Source organism: Nannobrachium achirus (assembly GCF_963921795.1).
Source record: "Nannobrachium achirus genome assembly, chromosome: 5".
In the NCBI taxonomy this organism is placed as follows: Eukaryota; Metazoa; Chordata; class Actinopteri; order Myctophiformes; family Myctophidae; genus Nannobrachium; species Nannobrachium achirus.
Window position 1 is genome coordinate 24,086,235 of NC_137814.1, and position 16,179 is coordinate 24,102,413.

The following is a 16,179-nucleotide window of genomic DNA, read 5'->3' on the forward strand; positions in this document are numbered from 1 at the left end:
TGATTTAACTGCTGGAGTCTGTGGAAAACTTGAAGACAGCTGTAATTTCATTCAGGAGTCAGGACATGCACTCAACTCACAAGGATCTGATCTTGAAGCTTAACACATAACAGCAGTGGTCTGCACAGCCAATAGTTTGGATGAATATTTTCCAAGGATAGATTTGGGGTCTGTTGGAATCCTCTGACTCATTGTACCTTTCTGTGTCAACAGCATTCTGCAGTGGATTACTGTCTTATCACTCGAAACAGAGTGGCCTTATCACACGAAACAGGGTGTATGCTAAACTAAAACTTGAGGTCAAAACCTATAGTCAAACATACACGCACTGCTGCATTCAAAGCCTACATCAGTCTAGTTTGATCAACTCTATCATCACAGACGCAGATATGAATTTGATCCTGATCCGAAAAGTGGGGTTGCGGCTCCAGATGTTCCTGAACTCTGTGCTGGTGGTCCTAACAGACATAGCAGCCGGATTCCTTGGAAATTCAGTGTTCAGGCGGCACTTTCACCTGATCCTGTCAGTGGTGCTGGTTGCCGGCCCTGCCCTCAGTTTCTGGGTCTCCCAGTTCAGTGTCTTTGCCAAGCCGAGCCACTTCCTCTACAGGTGAGAACAGCCTACTTCCAGTTGTGGGAAGTAATAAGTGCATTTAATCAAGTACTGTAAATTAGTATACAAATTTGTGTTACTTGAGTAACCTATGCTCATTTTTAATTAATACATTATATGCGACTTCTACTCCACTACATCTCAGACAAATGTTGTACTTTTTACTCCACTACAAGCTATGTAACTTTAGTTCTAGCACTTTAAGTATATTTGGCAGAGCATTTAACGGAGCATTTCTACATTGTGGTATTGTATTGCTACTTTTACTTCCACCACTGCTTATATACGTCCTGCAAACAGTATGCGGTTGCACAGGTGGGATTTGATGGAGTCCAGACGTGAGCCATTTTCCATTTGTTTGGGACTGACAATGCTGGACACCTTGGCAGCACCACTAGTCTAGGAAGACATGTTAAGAGTTGTAATTCCCACATGGTATTCATTTCAGTGTCAAGTGACAGCTGAGGTAGCATGTGCTGAGTCATATACCCTGTTCACATACTTAAGATTCCCAACTGACTGGCTTCTTCAATTCACAAATAGTCGAACCCTGGCTAGTTATGGGGCATTTTGTATATTCAGTGACATAATGAAATGACAGTTTTGGTGGCACGCACTTGGGCCATATGACAAATCGACGGACTTCGTCGGGAATCGATTCCTTGCTTTTTGCATTTTCCTCCATTTTGACTATAATTAAAAGTTTAACTTGAGACTGACACAGTATGTCTATTTATGGGCACCTCAATTTGAGCAGTGCTAACCATTCCGTCTTTGTCCATGTTATGCCCATATATGGTGATCCCTGATGTCATCAATATTAAGCCCATATCTGGGAATGCCCATATACTGCAGAACTCTCTATACAGGGCTCTGGGGAGAAGGACTGACAGATACTGAGATATTTGCAAATGTGACCCGCGTCACGCCAACCACACTTGCAATTTCCAATTGCATCTCTCTAGTTGATGTGTTCTGCTTTCTTCCTCCAGGTTGTTCTTACGCTCTGGCTGGGGCTGGACCTGCATCTTTGTTGGCTCGTTCGTCTTCCTCTTCTCCTTCACCATCGGCCGCTCTGTCTCTCTCACTCTCCGTCACCTCTCGCGGCTTGCACTGGCCGGAAGCCTTTGGCTCGGTTTCCGGAAACTTCTGGCTCTTCTGGACAATGCCACAGGAAGCTGCTACGAACCCTTAGCCGCTGAGGGAGGCCAGGCTGCAGTGAGTGGACAGCCGCTTCTGCTGCTGAGGGAGGGGGAGACCAAATCGGTGTGTGTTGGGGCCGGGATGCTCTGGAGGGGATATGAAGTTTCAGAAGACATATTCCTCCTCTGCCTGTGCTGTCTCCTATTAGTTGAGGAAACTGCTGTGTTTGGCCCTTACCTGAGTTTGGGAGGGGCTTCCGGCGCCCCTCTCCGCATCCTGTTCCTGTTCTGTGTTCTCTTGCTGTGGCTGTGGATTTTCCTGCTGCTCTGCCTCTTAGCCTACTTTCCTCAGTTTCCCACACAGCTAATAGGGGGTGCTCTGGGGTGTCTCAGCTGGAGGGCTCTGTACCAGGGATGGTACCAGCTGGATCCCAGCTGGTACTGCCCCGGACAGCCAGGACTCGGACTGCTCGATGCCAAGCCCAGTACCACAGCAAGAGAGAACGGGGCGGTGAGCCACGATCACTCAACATAATCAGTGATCTGAAAAGACTGCGAATGTGGATGATGGTGACATTTTAAGACAGTGAAGGACTATGGATCCATTTGTTGCATTGGTGTAGTACAAATACACAATTTCTGATACATTTATCCATTCATGGTTGTCTTAAAAAAGTACCGGTAAATATGAGCAATATGTTTTCTCAACATAGCGGTCCGTTAGTCCTTTGAACAGCTGTACATGGATAGGGTTAGCTTACCAACTATGCACTATGCTGTAGGCCTACATGGATAGGGTTAGCACCAACTATGCACTATGCTATTTATTTAACATTGTATGCCAATGTAGCAAATGTTTTCTTAATCCTAAAAATGAGTTGGTTCCTGATTTTCTCAAACCTTAATAGTCGGGGCCCAGAGTGGCTCGCAGGCCTGTTTCTGGTCAGCCTCCATGTGAGGTTATACAGGTTTAGGCTCCAAACCTTGACAAAAAACGATACATTCTCCTTTAGTTTCAGGCTTTTAGTCCCAAGTTTATCACCTGCACCCTATAGTGTCCCTATTCTAGGCATCTGATAATATTCAAACAATATGTGAAAATAGCAGATCTACAATCTCACAAGCATTGCAACACATATTGAGCTTGTAGATCAGCGAAGAGATTTGGTGTAGAGGAAAAAAGGCAGAAACCGAGTAGAGACCACTGGGGGACCCCGGTCAACTAAGTTTATAGGATGCAGGTGTGTTAAGAAGGGAATAAACACAGATACAAATTTGAAGTGCTCAGTTCCACAAATGAGATGGAGAGAATTTTTTTTCCTTCTTTTTTTTCTGTCTGGCTGTGTTTTACTATGCACGTCTATATAAATGTTATAATAAAATACGCAATGCAACTTCAAAGGGCTTAATATAACTTGTTGTGAACCATGTCACTCACTTAAATAGACCTACAAGCACACAACACGTCCCAGCGCAACATGTTGTGAGCTAGTAGATCGTCTATTTTAGTTATGCAACACCAGCGTGCAAGGTCCAACTGAGTGATATGTTTTGGTTAAAACCAAACTTTTTTTTTTTACTTTTTTTTACAAATTTTAATCTCGATATCCTGGTAGTAATTATGGTTATACAGCAGGGGTAGGCAACCTTAGTCACGGCCACGGGTGCCAACATTGGCGCAGGGGAGGGTGATCACTGGCACACTGGCATAAGTGTGTGACTGGACTTTTAAAAAGTAGTACTATTAAGTCCTCTCACATGATCTGTATGCAAATGACATCCTGCACATAATTCTTCATTCATTCAAACTCTTTAGACTCTTAAAGGAGTAGTTCACCCCCAAAATGACTTTTGTTCTATTGATTACTCACGCCATGGAGACTTGGGTTTTTGTCACGTTCCTAAGACAATAATTTGATTACCATAAATGTAACCCCACTGATTCCGGATGGGGACCCAAATGCATTCGGGTCCCCATCCGGGGAATCAATGGGGGTGAATTTACTTTGTATTAGGAATGCAACAAAAAAACTACAAATATTAATGAACTCAAGTCTCCATGGAGTTAGTAATCAATAGAAAAAAAATCATTGTGGGGATGAACTACTCCTTTAAGGGGGATTTGCTGATGATCATTACAATGTCCAGATATGAATGAAAATATTTCAAATGGGAAATAAATAATTATATGGTTGTATGGGAAATCACAATCTTTTGGAAATGTTTTACTTTGATGTGGGGTCATAATTAAATGTTTAGGTGGGTTGCACATTTCAGCCAATCAGGTGATAGTACCCATTTCCAGTTTCAATGTTGTCTGCTCACGTCATTTCCAGTTTAACTTGTTTATTCTGTAGGAGTTCGCTCTCCTCTGGTTGGATAAAATGAGTATAACAACGTGAAAATGCATCAGAATAGACCCATTTAACATAAAAATATCACTGTGCAGGGTGAGCTGACAGTATCGTATAAAAGACAGCATTTGATTATCCACTTAATAAACAGGGTAGTCGATGGCATTTTCTCTTCGATCTGTTTTATTGGTAAAATACCTCCAGACAGAGTATATACAAAAGATCAGGCACAACTAGACAAAGGACAACTTTATATGGTATCTGATGCAGCCAAATAACAGCAAACACACAAAATGCAAAGTATTGCACTGCTTCAATAATGTCCTGCAGGTGGTGACATTACATCGATATAGAAAAGCGAATATTTTTCTGCCTGGAAAACTGATAAATTACAGATTTTCTTTTTAGGTATAAGTACTTTCAACTTTCAGCTGAAACACCATACATTACAGGTTTAAGAAACACCTTAAACTTGAAGAAAAATAACGAAATGTGAAAAGGACACAGGATGAGTATATGAACTCAAATATTCCTTCAATAAAAATAAAACATTCTTTTAAAACAATAAAAGAAAATTAAAAATATACAGAATCAGTTTAGCCACACTTTCAGCCAATGAAGGCATTGTCCTGTGTGATGTTCGTTCTCTTCAGACTCACGTCTTTTAATTTGACTGTCATCAGATAAATTATGTGTTTTAAGTATGGCTTTGGTGAGCACAAGAGTTACTCAATTTAGCTGGTGGATTCTCACACAAAGCCTATTTATGTAAGTATTGGCAAAAGTGAAAACGTGCAGTCCACCTCCTCCAACTACTGCAGGTGTGGTAGTTATATTGTATTTAATATACTCTGCCATAGAGATTGGTAAAAAAAAAAAAAAAAAAAGGTTTAAGGACAAGAACCCCTTTTTGTGTTTTACCCTTCAGGCCGGGAACACGTTTTGTGTTGTTACTATGTACAGTATATAGCAAAACAATTATTTAGTAATCTTTTAATACATATTTGAAGTTTTTCTGAAAACTTTTAGAATGGGCCTTAGGTCTAAAGGGGTTAAGATCTGGATCGGAGCTTTTAAGTTGCATCATCAGTGTAATATGGTTTCATGAAAAGGCCAGTTTGAATTTTAACACATTCAATCATTGACTTTTTATGTAAAGTTAACTGTAGGTGATTTAACAGTCCAAAAAAGGTTCAACTTTAGTATACTGTCCCAATACTTTAACTAAAGGCTTCTCTTTAGTCTTTGCTATAATGCATACAGAATATACATTATACAACATACCAATTATACTGCTTAGTGAACCTTTCCTAGCATTGCAAGTATGAAAAACAACATTCATATAGCATGTTTATTTGTGAACACCTTCACGTTATTGTTTTAAAAAGCCTGCTGATCTGTGTGCAGTTTTAGACATTGTCTGGCCCCAATGCTACATTTAAACCAACTCTTACTACCTCAATATGTTACACGGCTTGCTACTAGGCAATGTATAAGATTGTTGAATTTCTTGGAGAAATAAAAGATGACAATTGTTCAGAACTTGGGTCTGTCGTGACTGGGTTTTGAAAAAAAAAACGCTTCAGACAAGATCTTTCCCTGTGGCCTTCTAATTCACATTCCAGTGAGGTGAGCTTATATGGGCCAACAAAGAATGAGAACTTATTAAGATTTTAAAAAATAAATCATTTTTTGCCTTGTCCTTTTATTGGCATAGACATAGAGTTTATCCAAACTTTGCCCTATATACTTTGTTGTACAACAAACAGCATCAATATCTGATCTGCAAGCTCACAACGTTCTGTGAACATGTAGATCTGCTATGTTTATGATAGATTTGTAAAAACTAAAAAAAATTAAGACAGAACCTTGCAACATCTAGCTAATGACTCACGGAAACTGCAGTACTGTGTGTATGTAAATATAGCCAGTGTGTCACTGTTTAGACTAGAGTGACACTTCAGAACGAGGGGTGTATGTTACAGTGGTTTAGCAGTCCCCAGCTAAATAGGTTATTCTACCACCTTTTCTAGTCACATGTTCAAATACTGGATTCTGATTGGTTTAAAACAGTGGTAAATAGGCCAACAACCTTGAGTTGGCTCATGGACCCCGCCCACTGAAACAATTAATGATTGTAACTAAAGATCCTTGCAAGTTACAACTGTGTTTTCTTTCATTTATATGGAAAAAGTGGTAGAAAAGCAATTTACCATTCGAGGTGGTTTACCATTGTTTGCCACTCGCCTGCGGTTCGTGGCACAACCCTGATACAGTGGTAAATCAGCCAACAACCCACTCCCTCTCATGGTAAATGGCTTACATATAGATCATATAGCATCAGTTTAATCCCTTCAACCCCATTTCATACTCATGCTTAGGCTATGAAATGTCGGATAATTAAGAACTCTTCTAATATGGAGGTCACTGGGACAAAATCTTTCCGGATAGGGGTCTGTGGGTCAAATACATATCAATTTGGGGGTCCTTGACATGAAAATGTTTGAGAACCACTGGTGCACAAGATCAGCTGACAAACGTAGTTGTATGGAAGGAAGGAAGAAGAGAGATCAGCAAATGGAAGGAATAGAAGACATTATGGAGTCCAGGGGTTGCCAGTGACAGTCCATCATGGCGTCATAGAGTTCCTCGCTGCGCAGCATGAAGTCTTTGTTGCACTGCTCCACATCCACCTCAGGGATCGGCTCTGCATGGATCCACAGACATACAATTGTTTAGGGTGCAACAGTTAAAACAAATTCATAGATTTAATCAATTGTAAAAAAAATAGAATCTGTAATTTAATAAAATGGTCAATAAATGATCCCCATTTTGGAAATCTGAAATTTGCAATAAATAAATAAATAAAAAGGTTTCCAGGCCGAGGAAAGACAGAGAGAGCAGGGGCCCAGTGGCGACAGCTGCGAAAATCGGAAAATAAATCAACCGTGAGGTAGATTTTTGTATTTGCGTGCTCCGAAATTCCCTATTTGACCGAAAAAATGCAGCAGTGTGCAAAGACCTAAAGGGTTAAGATAATTATATGCGACATATTGTGAGGATGTAGATCTTCTACTTTCACTATTTTTGCGTGACACCTTCTAAGGACAAAGTTTATTTTTTCCCCTTTTCATTACAAAACACGCTTCTCGATTAATCTAGAAATTAATTGATAGGATAATCACAAATAAAATAATTGAGAGTTGCAGCCGTACATTGGTTATTACATGACAGAGATCTTAATATTTGTGTGTAAAGAACCTTGACCTTGAATGTCAGGACTGTCATTCAAGTGTCAGCATCCCCCCACTTCTCAACATGTCAAATGCCATCACCTAAAGAACAGCGGACAGATCTTTACCTTCTCCGTTATCCTCTTCTACATCTTCAGTGTCTTCATGGCTCTGCTGTGGAGGGACAATCAGCTTTGTTTCACTAATTTATACAACTAAATATAAACAGGTCATATTTGCTGAAATAGACATGAATCACTGTGGCCCATTCAGCCTTAAAAAACATCACACAAACTTAGCTGCACACAAGGATTTAAGCAGATCTTTAGTATTTGTGGTATTCTAGTAATGCATCCAGTCCCTAGAACAAAGTCCAAATAGTAGGCTCAAAACACAACACGTAATGCATGAGCTTGTAGATCGGCCATTTTTGGCTAAGAGGTTTGGTGTAGCGAGGAAAAGGGTATAGGGTTTAAGTCCTTATTCCCTATATACTTCAGTCAGCGATGAATAGCGAAAATAGCAGATCCACAAGCTCACGATATGTTGGGAGCTTGTGCTTGTAGGGAGCTTGTAGATCTGCTCCCTATTAAAAAAGAAAATACATTTGTAAATCTTTGTTGTTTTGTTTGCTTCTTTTCATTAAAACCCATAATGACATGCCACAAAATAGGGAATAGAGTGGCTAAGAAATGTCAATTTAATGTAAACAAATTAAGAGCAAGAAACCAAATGTACATTTTTAATATGGTCAGTATTACATACAGTAATGCCACTCACCTCTGCAGCTCCAGCCATGTCAACAGGCATTGGCGGTTGCCCCATGGGTGGAGGCGGTCCCATCATGTGTCCCGGCGGGGGGTAATAGGGTCCATAGTTATAATTGTACCCACTGTTATAGCCACTGTTATAGCCGCTGTTGTTGTAGCCACCGTACTGGTCATATCCCCCCCACCCAGAATAGTATCCCCCTTGGCCCCCACCTTGGCCCTGGCTTCCATAGTAACCTGGCTGCTGCTGATTGTAGCTCCCTCCTTGGTAACCCTGGCCCCCCTGCCCTCCATGGTAGTTGTTCATTTTCTGGCTGGAAATACAAAACAAGCAAATTTGGAATGAATGTAACTTCGAATTCATTTATATTTCAGCTAGAATTTTGGTGAATTTCGCCGTGTGTGTTTTCTGGTTGTGAGTTTAAAATACACACACGACAAGCTGTACTACAGGCAGCGAGAAATCTGTGCGACCTCAAAATATTAATTGGGAGCATCGAAGCAAGTACAAATAATTTTTGCGGTGTGACCAAAACAGGACGTCAAGGGAACCAACACAAGCACTCAGTTTCCCCTGCCATCGTGAAAAAACGAATGTGCCTTCACTTGTGAGCATAGCTCTGGTGCTAACAATTTGAAGAAAACATTTGTGTTTGATCGATGGCCTACGGGCAGGCAGCATGGTGGTTCGGTCCAGTGGTTTGTGAGATTATCTCTTTGGAGATACACGCACACAGGGACAAAAGCCTCATCTCCTTAGCCGGCCTTTAGCCTGGCAGAGATAATCACATGTATTGATGCTGCTAGGGTGCTTTAAAACAGACAATGATGGTGTAAAATACAGGCAACCTTCCATCCTCCCAAATAGTGTCCTACCTCTTAGCCACAGCGATACTGAGTCGCAGCGGCTTGCCCCCCAGCACGGTCCCCTGGCACTCCTCGATGGACTTCTTCTGCTCACTCTCCTCCCCGAACTTAACAAACCCATAGCCTCTGCAGATGACAGGTTAGTTAACACCACCTCTCCCCGCCAACACACTCTCTCCATAACTCAGCATGAAATAGCCAGTTATAATGAGGAAAAAAGGAATATAATGGGTATTATTATGGTAGAACTGAAACTTGTTGTTTTACTTTTTAATATGAGGTAGCATCACTCGAATTGTGAGTTGCTCTTGCTTAGCCTATATGGGGAAAACAATAGTTTAAGCATAAGACGGGAAGAAAACAATTATTTAGTGGTTTGTGGAGTACAGATGTACAGTAGTACTACTGGAGGTGGAAGCCCATAGCACTGCTAACCCAGAGTCACACAACACACATAGCTTACACAGTAAGGATAACAAGCCTCTACTGGAGGTAGAAGCGATACTGAAATAATGTTTTAAATATTTGAAATTCATAACTCACACAATCACCACATCAACAGAAATCAGACACTTTAAGTCATATGCTTGTATCATCTTCCATTTTGTGACTTGTCATACAGTACCTTGAGTTGCCGAACTGGTCGGTGACTACTTTGGCTCCTTTACAAGAAGGGAACTTCTTAAAGACTTGGTGCAGCTGGTAGTCGTCGACTTCAGAGGCCAGGTCGCCCACAAACACTGAATATTCTGGCCTAAGAACCAGATGGCAGGATTGATTGATTATATTTATATGTTTTATTTATGTATAATGATTTAGTTGTTTGGCCCTGTAATGACTTTAGAGAATGTTGGTTTTAGCACTAACAGCTCTGGCTAGAAACCCATGTGTTTAGTGTTTTTAACTTGTAACAATGTCTAATTATTGTCCCTGATAAAATAGAAATGAACAGATATTCAAATAATGACTCACCCTGCATCTGGACGTTTTCCGTAGGTGGCATAATTTAGCTTAAACTTCCGGGGCTGCACCAGGCGAGAGAAAAAAGATAACACAAACACTAAGCCAACTTCACAAGCTCAAAGATGTGTAGTATAGCACTGATATTGCTGGGAAATAAAGAGGGTAGTTATTATGGTTGTTATTTGGGTTTACATACCTCCACCACCCAGACCAGCCTTTGGCCCATTCCTCAGTTAGTTCACTTCCTACCACCAGCTTCAAACAAAGTACATTCATATACAAGCAGCCTTGCAGCCACTTTCAGCAGCAAGTATAGGTGGGTAGACAGAGGAGCCAGTAGCTTAGCCTTGGATGGCTGTCAGGGCCAATAGTACTGCTTCAGCGACAGTAGCGGGCAGCCAAAAACTCTTTCTTTTGACACTGTTCAGTGTTGACTCCAGTTGACATGAAGAGCTTTCTCATTTTAAACACCATAATGAAACCCACAAAAGACTGGATGTTACAACAATACCAGCTATGATTCCATAGCTGCTGACTGCAGCTATTATGCAGTGGTGCCTTTTGTGTCACTTCAAATTATGATTGTATTCAGCTTTGAATTGAATTATTGACAATTCTGAAAAGCAAATTTAAAAATGTCAATGTGAATAAACACAATAAAGCCGACAGCTTGTTTCCATTGTGATCCACTGAAATCCAGCTCAAGTTTGGGAAGCAAAATGGTGCAGAAAAAAAGCAGAGACATAAGACCTAAGACACTTGCCAAAGTGACACAGATGTTTTCAAAAAACACATGTTCTTGTGGTCTTTAAATTAGGGGTGTGCGATATGACAATTTTATTTGGTAGCATAGTGGATGCCAACACACAAAAATTCAAGAGATGACATCGGTAATATCATGGAACTGGTTTATATTTTCTAGATTGGATTTTCTAAACAGCTAGGCCGGATTTAGTGTTATTTTAACAATTCTGAGTGTGCAAATGTAATCAAATGGACCCATAATTGGACCAGTTTGATTCCTAACTCCAAATCATTCAGGTGGGGAAACCCTAGAAATGATTTACGGTAGTTACCTTGTAACACGGAAGTAATTTGTTTTTAACAGGGAAATTAGTTTGATTGTACTGTTCAGTAACTCACAAAATTGTCTATATAAAAACATACATGAAAAATGAACCATGATAAGATCGTGGATCCAGTATAGGAAAGAAACCATGATGATATTTTTTGCCATATCGTCCACCCCTACTTTGAACCCACGCCAGAGCAGGCAGAGTGTGATACTACACTGATTTTTGAGAGCCCGCTACTGGAGCAAATCTATCTCACTAAAGAGGGAAGGCCAACCTAGTGTAGGTGTTGGTACTCCGCTTTCCTCAGTCAAATCGACCTATACAAATAATAACACATGAATACCGGTGGATAAGACTGCAAAAATGGAAGACAAGTGTTTAATCGTCGCCAATTCATTATTTGTGAACAAGCAAATAATTCAATGTGTGGTAATGATTGTATCAAAAGGCAATACGAGAGGACATGTGACGGCATCGTCAGAGGACGTACCGGATTTGATCCAGGGACCAGTTTGCCGTTTAGCCGGTGGACACATCGGTCGACGCTTGCTTCGTCTGCCAGCTCCACAAAGCAGTAGCCTGCTGAACCACTATGGGACACAGGGAGATCACTTATTAGAGTTGTTCCGATACCAGTGTAGGAAAAGCTGCCGAGTCTGCTTAAAATGCTGGTACCGCTATTCCAGTCTACTCTATCCAGATCTGATACCACATAATGTATCACATGATCTTGTCTGCAGTTGATGTTGGACTAGCTGTTTTATACTCTTTACTGTACCATTTACATGATTATTTTACCGACTAGCTGTTTTATACTCTTTACTGTACCATTTACATGATTATTTTACCAACGTGTAGCTACACATTAACAATTATTGATGGAATTTGTATTTATTCCTGAATCAGTTACAGGCCTGTATGAATCTGTAACAAAATTGGATTGCACACTGGTATCGGATCAGTAATATTCACTATTCACAGTATTCAGTATCAACCAATGTGCAAGTTATGGGTTATCGGAATCAAGAAGGATAAAATGCTATTGGTACATCTCTAGCAGTTATGGGTAGTACAGGTTGTTGACGTCTACAAACAGCGAAGATAGTGGCCATATTTGCCTAGCCTGGGGCCAGCCTAGATACTAATGCATCTAGCTAACTAACTGCAGTATCTACTTGTTCCCTACCTTGTTTTTAACATGGCTGGGATGTCTAGCTCAGCTAGGCTAATATTTGCCTACCCTGTCCTGTGCGTGATGATCTTCACTCCATATGCCGTCTCTCCCATGGTGCTGAAAGCTGCCTTAATGAAGTTCTCATCCATATATGGGTCCAACTACACACACACACACACACACACACACACACACACACACACACACACACACACACACACACACAAGTACGTTTCATTTTGATATGATCAAGTTGCATAAGTCAATCGATATACTGTATTCTGTATTCTATGTATCATTATGTACTGGTGCATTGAGTACAACAGACCACAATGGGGGAGGGGGGGGGGTTCTGAATGGAGGTCTGCCCCCCCCCCCCTTTGGCATAACCTTTGACTGTACTACCCGTCTTGTTAATAGGCAGAGAAGTATTCAATCAATCAATCAAAAAGAAAGTTGTGCTTTGTGTTTTAAAGCACACTGTTGACTTTGCATCCATGGACATGTAATAAGATGTAATTTAGCCTATTTCTAAATTTTTCACAACTGTACAGCTTCAGATCAAGATGATCGCAGATCTATTTGATCGAGTCGGACTTTTACTTTTGTATATGCATTGCATTGCGCTTTAGCTAGCAGTGCTACTGCCATTTAAACCAAAAGTGGTGGGATAGTTGAACTGTGAACAGAGACCGCACTCCTGACATGTTAGTGCGATCATCTTGATCTGAAGCTAGTCCAAGGCTACTAAGAGACGCCAACAAATTAAATGGGCTTTGGACTACAATGCAAGATAATAATGGAATCAAACAGAATAAAAAAAATTGAATAAAAACAGTAAACTTTTGGGTTCTAACGAACGGAACTGTTTGGTTATGTGGTTGACCACTAGTAGTACAGTAGTCAACAGCAGCCGATACTACTGGCTTACTTCACGTTAGCAAGCTGGCTAACTTTTCATTAGCAACCCCCGTCTGCGTCGTGTACGCTAGGCCAAATTAGCTCACTATCGTCACATTATGTTCAATTATAAATAGTATGCACCGCACAGTCATCACGTATTGATTAGTTGTTTCATTTGCTTCCGTTTTACTTTAGTTACATCATGAAACTATAGTAAAACTTACGTTACTACATTGTAGTAAGTAGGCCGAGTGGCCGACCCTCATGCCTTATTATGCACTGCAGTGGTGGAAAAGGTAGATTACTATTTTCATTTACTAGGCCATTATTTATTTTTATGTATTTTCAAATAGCCTAAATATAAAATAGGTCTAAAGTGCTTAATGTATGTTTTATAATCACTTATATCTGCAAAGTAATTAGTAACTAAAGTTTTCAAATACATACATGTATTGGAGTAAAATATTTGGATCTGAGATGTAGTGGAGTAGAAGTAAAAGTATTGGAAATTGGGAAATACTCAAGTAAAGTACAAATACCTCAAAATTGTACTTGGGTGCAGAAAGTACTCAAGTAAATGTACTTAGTTACTTTACACTAGTGTTATTATGGAGGTACAGTGGGCTTCAAGTTCAGGCACCACCAGCTTGAAAGAGATACAGAAGAACCGGTGTAAAAAAAGAGGCCTACTTACATCTCCCATCCACAGACTGGTCTGCCTGTTAAACATCTTGAAGGTCCGTCGGTGAGCAAACTAAAACTAAAAAGCCAAACACGACAATTCGTGTTTTTTTTTCTATGGAACTTAAAAGAGACGCTTCACGTTGGATTCCTTCCACGTTCATGCACTTCTTCTTCGACACCAAAAAAAACATGGCGGGGGCGCGGGGGTTGGTGACGAAACTCAGCCTTCTTCTTCCTGTTGGAAATTAGAGCAATGTAGGCGCTTTACTGCCCCCCACTGGCCGAGTTAAAAATCACAATAAAATACTCCTTTCAGGCAAGTGAAAAGCAATGTCTCATACTTCACAAACCTTTTAGCAATACCATATACAATCAATGAATAATAATACAAATAACAATAATACTAATAATAATAATAATATTAATAATAATAATAATAACACTGTGTGGGGGAAAAAACAAAATGCATTGTGGACTTAAAGATTATTATTATTTGTATTTGTATTAAAGGATAAACAGATCTACAGTATGGTTATACTATGGAAAAAAAGTATTGTAGTAAGTAGCCATTCCATGTATGCTATACAGCCATTAGAATAATTTGTAGCACTCTATGCTCCTTTTCGACTGCAGCTTTAGCACCATACTACACAACACTACACCGCACCACACCGTACCACTTAAAAATATCTACATCTTCCATTACACAAAAGTAGGCCTACCCCTATCGGTAAGAAACAAATTGACCCTTTTAACTGTGATTATAACACAATATAAATTGGTATTTCAACTATCCTAAAATGGATTATAACTAATACACTATAAAGTATTAATGTATGATATGATAACTATAATACACTATAATAGATTATAATAGTGGTTATAATTATAACACAACAGAATCTATTATCAATTTATCATGTAGGCTATTACAACTAGGCCTATATCCTGGTGGTCTAAATGAAAAGTCAGTGAGTGATCATTATACTTCATTATGAAGTGTTTGGCTCAACACTATCATCTAGTATCTAGTATCATATTATATACATTTGAATGTTGTGGCAGAAAATATGTCTTAATCAAATATCTCCACTTTTCCCACAAGATTCCCACGGACCATTCGTTGTACTTGACAGGCCGCATTGACGGCAGCACTGTCTGAATGCATTTAAACTTCCTTCAATGACACACAAATTGACAGGTGCGTTGCTTTTGGTGCCGGGATAATTAATCACATGTTCCGTTTTCTGTTTATTCTTCCCAGGCTGCAATGTTTTCGCACGGTAGTTGTGCTATTTCCCCCCCACAGCTTCTTCCTGTCCTGACAGCTGCAACCCACAACGTTCACACTCGCAACCCACAACGTTCAACTTTCACACTCGCAACCTGAACCCACAACGTTCACACTCACAGCCCTGGCTAGGCAACCCAGCCTGGCTGAGATGCTCTGCAAGGCGCCCTGTTCTAGTTAAGATTAAGAACAAGTTATATTAAAGGACCAGTTCACAGATTTTCAACCTATGTTCATATCATTTCTCCATTTTTTTTCTGAGACACTGTCTCAAGGGCTGTCCATACTTTGACCAAAACCGAAGATTTCGGTCAAAAGGTCCTTTTCGAGCATAAAACTATGTCCCTCACGACTTCTGAAAAGCATTAGACCGAACGAGAGTTCGGAAATTTGCACGTCAGAAAACACAACTCGCCGAACATTTCGGTCGAAGTATAGACAGGCCTTCAGAGTCAGAGCAGGGATGAGGACAGTTCAGAACCCCTCCTATCAGTGACATGATTGGTACGTATTAATTGTATTAATGTGATAACAATGGCTTATATCATATTAACTTTCCCAAGTTCCCAAGCCCTACTCTGAGACACAGAGGGAATTGACAAAAATGGTAATATTATAATATTATTATAATGAGCATTAGTGAGGAGCAATTTTATCAAGATCGGTTGAAAATGGGTGAAGTGATCCCTAAGCCTTATCATGCTTCTAAGACCAGGGTTTTCAATTGATTGTGAACCAGGGACCACCACCCTGACCACTGTTGTGTTGGGTGGGGATTTAGGCTATTGGCTAAGATTAGTTAAAGGTGGGTTGGGGTGGCCATTGAAGATTGCTCTAAACATGCTAGTGGTCCAGAACTCAATTCTTTTTTAGAACAAACCACTGATCTATACTCATTACTGTATCTAGCCTTAAACTCACGTTAACTGGTCTGATACTATACTGATTTGTAACATTTATGATTGAGCAAACACGTGCCATTAAAAGGTGACTTTCCCTTCTTGAGATTTTAACTCCCTTTTCTGTGGAATGGCTTGACCTCAGACTTCCCAATAACAGACTTCATTGACTTGTGATCTTAGGTCATCAGGTCAGTGCACTTAGTGCAC

The 16,179-nt window shown here is 40.2% G+C and overlaps 2 protein-coding genes across 3 annotated transcripts in view; one reads left to right on the forward strand and one right to left on the reverse strand.

Annotated features, from left to right (window-relative positions):
* fitm1l (fat storage inducing transmembrane protein 1, like) overlaps window positions 1-2,985 on the forward strand; it is a 3,407-nt gene extending 422 nt beyond the window's left edge. Inside the window, exons 1-2 of the mRNA XM_080726068.1 lie at window positions 1-610; window positions 1,606-2,985. The exon at window positions 1-610 is cut by the window's left edge and continues 422 nt beyond it. Coding sequence (XP_080582194.1) covers window positions 390-610; window positions 1,606-2,290 — 906 coding nt within the window. The 5' untranslated portion in view covers window positions 1-389 and the 3' untranslated portion in view covers window positions 2,291-2,985. The remainder of the gene's footprint in view (window positions 611-1,605) is intronic.
* Window positions 2,986-4,286: 1,301 nt separating this feature from the next.
* Window positions 4,287-13,944, reverse strand: trnau1apb (tRNA selenocysteine 1 associated protein 1b). Of its 2 annotated transcripts, XM_080725176.1 has the most exons (9): window positions 13,790-13,944; window positions 12,259-12,353; window positions 11,509-11,608; window positions 9,952-10,004; window positions 9,605-9,733; window positions 8,989-9,105; window positions 8,123-8,426; window positions 7,471-7,516; window positions 4,287-6,816 (listed from the first exon to the last, which is right to left on the reverse strand). In XM_080725176.1, the coding sequence occupies exons 1-9, from the start codon at window positions 13,823-13,825 to the stop codon at window positions 6,680-6,682; spliced, it is 1,017 nt and encodes a 338-aa protein (XP_080581302.1). In that variant the 5' UTR covers window positions 13,826-13,944; the 3' UTR covers window positions 4,287-6,679. The 2 variants fall into 2 exon arrangements, with proteins under 2 accessions (XP_080581302.1, XP_080581303.1); XM_080725177.1 differs by lacking the exons at window positions 11,509-11,608; window positions 12,259-12,353; window positions 13,790-13,944 and adding an exon at window positions 10,139-11,322.
* Between the last annotated feature and the right edge of the window lie 2,235 nt (window positions 13,945-16,179).

What these genes read in the sequence shown, in the direction of transcription:
- trnau1apb (XM_080725176.1), bottom strand. Translation starts at nt 13,825, where the DNA reads ATGTTTAACAGGCAGACCAGTCTGTGGATGGGAGAT. An exon ending in ATCATCACGCACAGGACAGG is followed by an intron (nt 11,609 to 12,258) that starts GTAGGCAAATAT and finishes TGTGTCCCATAG; the next exon opens with TGGTTCAGCAGGCTACTGCT. An exon ending in GACCAGTTCGGCAACTCAAG is followed by an intron (nt 9,106 to 9,604) that starts GTACTGTATGAC and finishes TGTCATCTGCAG; the next exon opens with AGGCTATGGGTTTGTTAAGT.